Genomic DNA, 12,147 nt, shown 5'->3' on the forward strand with positions numbered 1-12,147 from the left:
AGTATTTAGTTAAGACACTTTTATAAATGTTCGTAATTTACTTCCCAGAAACCAACCAGCTTTGTGTTTCGCGTCCAGACGTTTCTCGATGTGATAGTAACAACTGATTCATATTATACGATGTGAATATGCTTAAAATAAAGTAAAATAATGCTTATATATGGAATGTAATACGACAATTGGGTTTATTCTCTTTTTCACATCTATTTTTACAAGTTTTCATAGTACAAGTCAACATTTTGCCGTGTTATTTCGTAAAATGAACCGATGATGCCTCGACCATAGTTCGCACAAGAATGATGATGTCACGTTTTCAAATTTCACTTGAGGCCATACGCGAGCACAGCCGGCTCCAATGGAACCGGTATGGGGAGTGGAGATAATACGCTTTTAATCACTTAGGGCAGGTCTACTAATATTCATATGTCTATGGATTTAATGATTGACTGCTGGGCAAAGATGGGAAATGTCCTGTTAATATCTGAGTGTTATTGAAAAGGGCAAAGGGGTTATTGAGTAATGCTATTTTAGATTTTATCAGGGACCCTAGTGACATCCCTATGGTTCATAAATGTAATTTTTACCTTCAGAAATGCAAAGGTTAAATGCAACGTTGACAACAACCGATTGGAGTTTCAATATCAATAAGCAGGTTCCAGAGCTTACTTAGCTTAATCTAACCTAACCTGGTGTTGTTATTAGACGAGGTTGGATAATTATTCCGTACTTATGATGTGCAATGTTGTAAATTTTAAACTTACCAGCACTACGATTAAACTAATAGTAAAATGAATAATTTTTTTATTCCAGCACGATTCCAACCCACCAAAAAAAAACAAAATTTACAAACACTATTTATTTTAAATTAAATAAAAAAAATAAGTGACTTATTTTTCGAAAAGAGTGTTTCAAATTGCTACTTGACAAACACCTATATAGAATGGAATGTAATTCTTTAACATTTTTGACGTCAATCTTATCTTATCTCATATTGATTACAATATCGCTGAATTGTTCAGGAATCTTTGCAAAGCCAATGGTTAAATCATGATTACTTATGCACTTCACTTTTAACAGTTTATATTGTTCTATTTAGTAGGTATTCTCGAGTACTTGAATGAATTTGATTTGTTTAACCTTTCCATGTGTTTCATAAATGAGTACACCCAACCTCGTATACTTGCCGTATGTTTTAAATACAGTATCATTTTGTATGTCATTCATTTGATAAAATAAAAGTTAATATCTATATATATAAAAATCTCGTGTCACGGTGTTTGTGGTCGCACTCCTCTGAAACGGGTCGACCGATTTTTATGATTTTTTTAATGTATAATTGTTCGGTATGAGAATAGGTTTTAAAGTATATTTCATACCGTTAGGTGAATAGGGTGTTCCTATCCAGAAATTTTTTTTGACAATTTTTTTTATTATTATTTGGTATCAAAAAATATCTATAACCTTAAATTTTCACCCTCCTACCCTCACCCTACCATTTTTTAATCGTGATTTTAGTATTTATGTATGAAAATATTTAACCGTCGTTCATATTTCAAAGAGAACGAAATTATTTACGTTGTTGAATAACAGATGGAGCTGCGTTCGCCTCATCGAACATTTATCCACACATGCGCAAGTCATTCACGAGAAGCGTCACGACAGTTTGACATTTTATTTGGCATTTGTTATGTATCACAACCCAGTGCGTGCATAATTTTGTATGATTTATTTTAATTTATCTATTTGTGTGCGTTTGGGCCGTCCATTTGGGCCGTCGAACAAATAAAGCAACAAATCTGCGAAATAGTAGAGCAGAAAGAACAGACATACAAATCCAACAAGATACTGAGAATGTGTGTGTGAGCATGTCACAATTGTGTAAATCTCAATCTCAAGAGGCACGAGCTGAACGCAATCAATTTCTTTTTTTTTTTGCTTAAATTTCGGCACACCATGTTTATCACATGGACAATTATAATTGGCATGTTCTCGCGTGAACCATCGAGCTTATTTGTTTTAGCTAACGACGGACTGACAAAAAATATTGTACACTCAATTGCTCTCCGAAATTAATATTGATTTTCTTTATTTAATTTTTCTACTTATACCTGTTAACCGGGGAATTGCGTTTTGAATTACGCAGCATATAACAGGCGCGAACTCCTTCACTAGGACGTATCAGTACGTCACGCCCGGAGGACGTAATTTTATATTATTATTTTTTTTTCATTTATGCATTATAAAAATGAAAACATCGAATTAAAAAACTAGAAATTTTACAAACAATTATGAAGATTACAAAAAATATAAAAAAGGTTTTAATTACAGAACAATAAACAAAAGCACACAGATAAAAGAGAAACATTGAGTTTAAAAAATTAAAATATGTAAAAATTTAAAACTCTATTTCCGTGTGATATGCTCGGAAATATACGTCCCGCTCGTTCCAGGGTGCAACATATATTTCAAGGACGTATTCATATGTCCTACCCGTACCCGATACTGTTGACGTTTGACGTATCTATACGTCCCGCCCGGTTAACAGGTCAAGGATAAAAAATATATTGATTTTTTTCACTTTTCATTTAACTTTTAAAAGATCGAACAATGAATATGTCCGTTACTTTAATGAAACACATTGAATTGAGAAAATGAATGGTTGGTGTTTTTTTGTTTTTATCGGCGGTCATCGTCTTCAGTGCTCCATTCGTCTTTGTGCCATAGATCCCATCTCCACACACTTACAATACATTAGTTATTTTTTATTTAACAATCGAAATATTCACTATAAATAATTAATATTGCAGAACAATGTTTGCCGGGTCAGTAAGTTATTTTATACAAATGGACTTACATAATTTTTCCTTCCAATATAATATAAGGTTACATTGCGTACTTAAGGCGGTAAGAGCCTATTTGTAGTTGGTTTTTAGGATTTAAGCATTTAAAAACCATTTTAATTTTGTATACATGTTTACTATACCTTTAACCTTTCCGCACCGGAGGGGAGTAATACACACCACCTAACCAAGAGTTTTGTACAACTACGATGTTGTAAGTTGTTTTTACATCACATGCTTATCCAAGAAAAACTTATTTAGTTATTGACTGCATTTAAAAAAATATTATCCCGTTAGATATTAAATAAATCTGTCCAATTCCGACAAAATTAATCTCCTCTCCCCCCATTGAATACGCATTACTTTAAAAAAAAATCCTCGCCGTCTGATGTAAAAATAGTAATTTATTGGAAAGGGCTAAAATAATATGTACTTGAATTATGTTCGATTTTGTCTCTTTTACCATTTTGCATTACTTAATGATTGACTGAGCCAAGTTGGGTGATTTCCGCTTAAACGGTAGGTATAAAATAATAGTATCTAATATTTGAGTGTTACTGGAAAGTTGGTAGCAGATTTGACAATAAAATTATATTTTCAAACATTTTTTCCATTTTTCCTCCATTTTTTTCCACCTTAACCAAGTTATAAAAAAAACTGTATCTGTGTGATTATGCTACAAGTGTTAATTTTTTTATTATTTAAGGTATATACAAAATCTGAACTAGATTGTCCAAATGCTTATTGAGATATTATCATAGTTGCCAATTTGTAAAACATACTTCTGAGAAAATTGCATAATTTTTTTTTTGGCATATTATTCCTGCTTCCCCCGAAGAAAAAATGTAATCATTATCATACATCTCCCCCACATTAAGGAAATTTATTTATTTATTGTTTGTTTGTTTGTAAATATTACATAATACAATTAATGAACTTAAAATGGAACGCCATTTATCAGTAGGAATTATAAAAGTACTCAATATTGTAAAAAATATTTTTTTAATAAATGGTGAGAAACATTCCATTTAGGTGAGCAGAAACCACTAATAATTCATTTTCCTTTCCTGAAACATACATAGTAAATTTATGCTCTTAAAATTTGTTAACGTTGAAATAGTGCGCTGGCGGGAAATGAATTGCTGATAATGTCTGTCATATCTTCTAACAGATGTAACTTAGTCACGACTCTGATGTAAAAAGAGGTAATTCCCTAAAAATAATGCTGATTAATATTAAAAAGTTAAAACTTCATGTTTTTTTTCGATTTATGTAAAACAATTTGCAAACTTCGACAAATATTTTTGCTAATATAAGTGGTGTTCAATACAAAATGAGATGCATGACTTTTATGAGTCCTACTAGACTGGGAGAATTATCTCCCAAAAAGAATCTAGGGATGTTTAGCGTTTGGGAGAAATGTATTTTTAAATACAGGGTTTTCCAATAAGAGGTGTTATTTTGATATTCAATCGTGAAAGATCAATGGTTTCGTTGCTTGTGTGGCACGTAGCGCCGTCTTGTTGAAAGTAAACGTTGTCCAGATCAATACCATCCAATTCCGGCCATAAAAAATCATTAATCATCTCTCGATAGCGCAATCCATTCACTGTAACTGTTGCTCCAGCCTCATTTTCGAAAAAGTAAGGTCCAATGACTCCGCCGGACCATAAACCGCACCAAACAGTCACACGTTGAGGATAGAGAGACTTTTCAACAATAACTCTTGGGTTTTCCGAGCCCCAGATGCGACAATTTTGCTTGTTGACAAAGCCACCGAGGTGGAAATGGGCCTCATCACTCAAGATGATTTGCATTTGATTCACTCAAGTGAATTTTAATAATTTCAATGCGTTGTTGAAGCGTGTATCGTTCCATTTTTATTAAGCGCTTGTTATATGCCAGCGGATTTTCTCAAACTGTCAAAATCTCTTCATTTTTTGTCGCTAGAGGGCGGTAGTTGTACATTAATGAACTTGTCAAAATACAACGTCAAATGTGCGTCATGATCATGTCGCGCATCATCACGTACGCAATTGGAAATCGGAAATATTAAGTAAAACAAACAGCTTAGTAAAAAGGGATGGCTTATTTGCAGAACCTACTATTTTGGTAAAGCATTTACTTTGACATTTTTTATAAATGTTTATCATTCACTTGCTGTTGTTAAATCTAATTAGATTTGAACGGCTTTTGGCTTTACGAATCGCATTTCAGAAACATTTCCTATACAAAGAAAGGTTGTTTTGCACGGTATTCGGAAACTCGTGGTATAAACGGTATAACTTGTGAATGAATCTACCTTTCATTTAAAGTCAATTTTGGGTTATGATCTTTTTTTATTTGAGCTTTCGTTTTCGAGAAAATCGAAGGCGGATTTATTTGGTAGATTTAAAATTTTTATATTTGATAGAATATCTATACATATTAATAATATTGACCTCGAAAAATAAAAGAAAGTTTTTTTTAAATTTATATATTTGTTAAATATTCAGTGTTAACTAAACAATAATCTGTTTTAACCATGGCAGTATCTTGCAAAGCATACTAGTACTGTATCAAAATATAACTAGCCGTTGGAAATAATAGTTATATTCATTTAACGACCAACGCTATTGAAAAAAAATTACATCAGTAGGTTGAAATATAATACCTAAATACAAATATAATTCAACGAATCCACGATTCGACCTATTGTTTAAGATGTATTGACGCGTAATAAATATATGAAATGGTGAATCATTTAAATTTACTGAATTTAAAGTTACTGTTTTTTATACAAATAGAGCGGCGACATATGCGCCTCACAATTTTTGCCTCATTTGGGTGTTTAAAATGTTACCTGGCTATTATAGACTTAGAGGCCTTGTGTTTTCTCGGTAGGGAAAAAATTGTTTCCTAAAAAACCCTTATTATTTGGAACTTTACAACACACTTTACAATACATAGATAGAATATCTTTGATTTGACAAAGTGTGAATGTTTACGTGTGTATACGCAGAAAGGTGATATAATCGTAAATTTACTTAAAAAGTTTTTTTTGTCTGTTTAATCTAAAGATAAAAAAACGGTAATAAACTTGTTACTCCTTATATGAATACGCCTTACCATGCAAGGTCGGAATAGTGAAAAACTTGACTTGTTATCACTTAAAATTGCCGATTTTACCAAACTAAAAATGATTTGGCGTGAGATGGTAATTTTTGGTTTGATTACCAAACGCGCTCACAACTGAGTCAGAGCGACAATGAATTCTCACACACACTTGCATAAAGGGCACGCAAATCAACATCGTGACGTTCGTGCTAACCGTTAGGAAAAGGTACGCACAACGCACATTGAATATTGTATTTTATTCGTTTCAAAGAATATGACAGTTCAAAAACTACAATGCGACAAATTTATGTGAAAAAAGAGTATTTGTGAGTACTTAGCGTTTTTGTAGCTTCCTAAAATTATTGCAATGCTTCAAGTGAGTCGGTATTCTACTTTTAGACCCAGAAATGAAACATTTTGATGGTATTTTAGAAATATATACGCCGTAAAACAAGGAGCGTATAGTCTCACTACCGTTCTCGGGGGCTTCTCACCCGTAATAAGTAAAACAGTGTAAATGTGTTGAAAATTTGGTGCAAGATGAAGTATTTATTTAATTGTTAATATCCACAGATATCATAACGATAATAAGAGGCCGTACTTCTACAGATGGTGTGTATTATATACATATTTTAAATTAAAAATATTGTGTAAAACCGTTTTTAATGCGATAATCATGGATCGAAGTTTTAAAAGTGGGTTGTATGGTGTATCAATGTTTTTATTTTTTATAGTCGAATGCCTACAACAACTACAAAAAAAAATAGGCAGACTGAAAAATAATAGTCCATTAATTGGTATAAAAAAATATGAAGTCTGAGAATGACATAAGAAAGGTAGTATTAAGCCGTTTTAGGGAGCCGTTTTCCAGCAAATCACCATTATGCCCTATAACCCACTCTTAATGGCGTAGTTTCTACTTGCCAAATGTCAAAAAATGACAGCTTCAAAAGTAACATCTACCGAAATAGTGGGCCATTCAAAATAACACCTCTTATTGGAAAACCCTGTATAAAGCTTTTTCCTTTCTTCCTCACTGTCTTTTTTGTTTGCATTGTGGTAAATTTTTAAATTTCTCTTGTTAAAAAAAAATATCTCCCAAAATTGCTCTAGTGGTCAAATAGATTTATTTATAATTCTGCATCAAAATCAATAATATTATTTGTTTTTTTGCAGCCTCATGAATTTGACGAATGCAGATTTGATGTATCTGTGAATGACTGTGTTTGGTACCTCCGAGCAGAGACCCAGGAGGATGCCAAACACTGGGTTGATGTTCTCGAATCATTCAAGGTAAATACATTTGCATTATCCTTTATTGTTTTCCTGCTCTGTGACTTCTCAAACAGCCATCATGCAAATGAAAATCTCCAGAATATGTTTGAACCACACTCAAATTATATCTCGTCACATAATTTGTGAGGCATGGACAGTTGGACATTCAAAATGATATCACTGAATTGCTCTTCAATCGATGTTAATTATGTGATAAGTGACATTACAATTATTATAAAATGAACTGATGCAACATATTATAAGCAATAATTATTCACCTGAAATACCCATGCAAATTGAAAATATCTCCCGAGTTATTGCTTATAATAATTTGTTATCCTTTGTGCTATGCACAAAAAAACATAACTTTATCATTAAAAATAATGAACTGATGTAATTTATTTCTAGGTATAATTAGTTCTTTTCTATGAAGGTTATCATTTTTTCAGTACACAAAATAATGATTAAGTTCTTTGTACATAATATATACTCACCTACTATCTAGAATTTTTATTTTTACCCTTTATGCCTGAGCCACACGAGGCTAATATTTTCAAGCCAGAATAGCAAGCTACCATGCTGGCATCCTATCCTGACAAGATACTGGCTTACTCTGGCTTGGGACAAGCTAGAGCGGTTTACACGATTTTAGGAAATTTTAAGCCAGTATCATAAAAGTGACGACACATTCTCAGGGAAAAACACACAACACTAGCCGATCATGCACTAGCTTCGCCGGCCACAGGAAGCTAAACACAAAGTAACTAGTAACTTTGACGGTGGGGGGCGCTATTAGCTCAAATATTAGGACCCCATCCTAGTAAACTAACCTGGCCCGAGATGCTAGCCTGCTGGCTTCCTCACTAGTTGACTAGGTTAAAACAAAGCTAGTTATGCTTACATGTAGCTAGAGTTACTAGCAATAACTTGCTGTCCTGGCTCGAAACACTAGCCTCGTGTCGCTAGGATAGTATTTCAAGTACTGAATATTTTGTATTATATTTGTGTGATATGAAATTATAAATGTGTATGGGACAAGCTGATCAAATTTTTCAGATTTTTTAATACATTTAGAGATATAAGGTACACATGATGATTATGGCCAGTGGTGTAGCATTGACTCTGGACTCTTGCCCGAGGGCTATCGCGGGAAATACAAAAATGTAATTGAAACTCGTAATATTATGTGAAAGATACCATTTATATTTTTATTTTGTTTAACTTGTGGCACAAGTCTCAATAATCTTGACATGAATCATAGGTTTATTTATGGTAGAGGAAAATGTTGAATCATTATTCGAAAACATCTGTATTTTCTATTCTATAAATGATTACTTGAGATGATTCATATATTGTTTCCTTTATACATAGTTAAATTTATCTAAACCTGAAATTAATTTACTATTCCTCCTCGTAAATAAATGGTTTTAATTTAACAGAAATGTAAGATTTATGTAAATATATACATGGAAAATGTGTGTCAAGTTTCCAGCAGAAACTGAAGTACTGGATCATAATTGAACAGAATAATTGCTCACGTGGATGAGTTATGAATGTTGTTTATTTGAATATATTTTATAAGTCTATATTACTTAGACATAAGTTCTAGAATACTCTGCTAAATATTTTTTTGGAAATTACTAAAACATCATTTTGATTTGGTTTTTTTTTTATTTCACCTCAATACAAGAAGAAAGTGAAACTTGTAGGTTATTTTCAGAATACATTATATTATAATGAATCATAATGGGAAATTTGTTTCTTAAAAATGCTTCTTTGTTAAATAATTATCATATTTTAATTGGCATTAGTGTGATAAAACAAATTTTGGAATTTTATTATCATATTTAAAAAATCTTTTGTTTCTTTTTAATAACATATTCTATAAAATCCCCCTTATCTTTATAATTTACTCTTCACCTCATGAGAGGCCCCTACACTGTGCCTAATTGTAATTAAATGTATTTAACATCAGCTGTTTCGGATTAAATTATAACTACTCAATAATTATTACTCAAGTCATTCTCGTAAACAATTGTCAACTTATGTGATTACTTTTCCTAATTCAATATTTTGTGATAATTCTGTGAATAGAAGAATTAACAAAGTGGTTCATAATGAACTATTATAATTTTATTTTTCTATTGTTAATGCTATAGTTATACATTTAATATTTTCACACATTTTCCCCCCTCACCCCGCGGCTTCAATAGCTCGAGAGCTATTGAAGAGCTTCAAGAGCTCTTGTTAATGCTATAGTTATACATTATCTTGTTAATGCTATAGTTATACATTATCTTGTTAATGCTATAGTTATACATTATATTACTATAGTTATAATATTTTCAAGAGCTTCAAGAGCTCTTGTTAATGCTATAGTTATACATTATCTTGTTAATGCTATAGTTATACATTATATTACTATAGTTATAATATTTTCAAGAGCTTCAAGAGCTCTTGTTAATGCTATAGTTATACATTATATTACTATAGTTATAATATTTTCAAGAGCTTCAAGAGCTCTTGTTAATGCTATAGTTATACATTATCTTGTTAATGCTATAGTTATACATTATATTACTATAGTTATAATATTTTCAAGAGCTTCAAGAGCTCTTGTTAATGCTATAGTTATACATTATATTACTATAGTTATAATATTTTCAAGAGCTTCAAGAGCTCTTGTTAATGCTATAGTTATACATTATATTACTATAGTTATAATATTTTCAAGAGCTTCAAGAGCTCTTGTTAATGCTATAGTTATACATTTAATATTTTCACAAATTTTCCCCCCTCACCCCGCGGCTTCAATAGCTCGAGAGCTTTTTAGGTTCATTTGTCAGATCTTTATTAGACATGATTTGAGATTTTCACGGACAAAAGTATTATAATTGGCTAAAGAAGGAGGTAGCGCAACACGGTATAATTCACCAAAAATAAATTTATTTATTTATTCATACATAAAATTTTAAATTACAATAGAATCTTCCGCCGCTCATCTCACTAGGGAATTCCTGTGTCGAAATGAGCAGCTTTACAATTATATTCAATCAAATAAGTAAAGTACATAGTACATACATAGATAGATTATATGGAATATTGGGTTTCTATGGTGATTTATGCCAAAAGCCACGAAATGGGTAATCCAAAATAACCACTCTCAGCTAGTATGGGATTTTTGACCGTTTTCTTGAATAGATTTAACGAACCTATAGTTTTTATATTTTCACTGAGCATATTATAAAGCAACGGAGCTTGTCCAAAGGATGTTCTGGTATTCACCGGCTGATACATTAAAGAAGAACCCAATCTAGTGCTGCGCACTTGTGATCTTTTGGCATTATCGATTATTAGTACCCAAAGCACAGGAACGAGGCTCGTGGTTTTGTCTGGTCAATAAATATAGCGAAATCATTTCATCATTACGATTCTCAATGGCGGTCTCTCACAAAGGTTTCTTTTATGTATCATTTATCAATATCGTAGTTTGAAATATATACATGATTTTACTCAAATGAAAAATCATCCCTGATGTTATTATTAATCTCTTCTATATCTTAGATTCACAATTAGCAACAAATTTTAGCTATATTCATAGGGCCTCACTAATAAACGTGTTTTAAATTTTGCACAACTGATAAACGACCATTTACCCAACATTAATGGTTGTTTATTGGTTGTGTAAAATTTAAAACACGTTTATTAGTAAGGATGTAATAAATACGAAAGATGTGCATGTATCTTCTGATAAATTAAGATCACAATACATAATGTAATTGAACTGATGAGATAAATGCAAAATTTAAAAAAATACATGATTGTATAATAAAGAAATTGAATTCTCAGCTTTTTAAATTTTTTTATTACATATCTGTATTCCTGATTGTATTCTGGTGATAACTGGATTTGATCTCTAACAAGCATCGGTTCATGTTATTGATTTGATTTCCATGTGTCCTGTGCAAAGTAGTCCTGTGAGTGGATAATTACATCTCTCTAGTTTTATTAATAATGTTCATAAGAGTATGTAGGAATGTGAATGAAACAATGCGTGTGGTGAGACAGAGCGTGTTGTGTGGCAGTCCATCCTCTCTGTCTATCCTTGCCAGAAACTGCGTGATGGTTAGTTAGTTTATCTTCTGTAGTTGATTTTAGCGTTATTAACAAGAATTAGATTGCTTCAACACGGAAAAGAGTTTGAGAAGAATAATGTAACATGCAAGTGGATAGCAGAGGTCTGAAACAGGTCCCAGGCAGACATGTTATGACAGTATATGGATATGGATAAAATGTGGAGACAGTTCCAGGACTAAATTGTGTGGTGTTTCATCCTCTCTACCTACCCACCCGTGTGGGAATAGTAGTTTTATACCTATGTAATTATTATGTACGATATTCGCGTAGATTATCGACATATGGGTTAGATTATAAGGGTTATAATCTAAGCAGGTATGTGCCTATGTAAATTAACGCTCCGTTCACCGAAATAAAAAGATAGGTATTCGCAAATGTGACTTACGGAAGAGTTGGTTGGGATGTTGGCAGCGCTCATAGGCAGACATGTTATGACAGTATGTGGATATGGATAAAATGTGGAGACAGTTCCAGGACAAAATTGTGTGGTGTTTCATCCTCTCTACCTACCCACCCGTGTGGGAATAGTAGTTTTATACCTATGTAATTATTATGTACGATATTCGCGTAGATTATCGACATATGGGTTAGATTATAAGATTATAATCTAAGCAGGTATGTGCCCATGTAAATTAACGCTCTAGATAGGTATTCGCAAATGTGACTTACGGAAGAGTTGGTTGGGATGTTGGCAGCGTTCGTATGGTGAAGGTATTCACAGGCACTTGTATGAAATTGCATTAATTATAACTCCGGATAACATTTGAATTCACACATCGGTTCTTTTATCGGTACGGTG

General features: G+C 32.2%; 1 protein-coding gene across 3 annotated transcripts in view; it reads left to right on the top strand.

Moving 5' to 3' along the window:
- The window catches only part of cert (ceramide transfer protein), a 105,407-nt gene that overhangs the window by 1,900 nt on the left and 91,360 nt on the right, over positions 1 to 12,147 (top strand). For all 3 annotated transcript variants that reach the window (XM_089638785.1, XM_089638786.1, XM_089638787.1), the window contains exon 2: positions 7,113 to 7,229. In XM_089638785.1, the coding sequence (XP_089494911.1) occupies positions 7,113 to 7,229 (117 nt within the window). The remainder of the gene's footprint in view (positions 1 to 7,112; positions 7,230 to 12,147) is intronic.

The sequence above is a fragment of the Hesperophylax consimilis genome, chromosome 13, assembly GCF_061612785.1.
Source record: "Hesperophylax consimilis isolate HC1 chromosome 13, BYU_Hcon_1.0, whole genome shotgun sequence".
Classification (NCBI taxonomy): domain Eukaryota; kingdom Metazoa; phylum Arthropoda; class Insecta; order Trichoptera; family Limnephilidae; genus Hesperophylax; species Hesperophylax consimilis.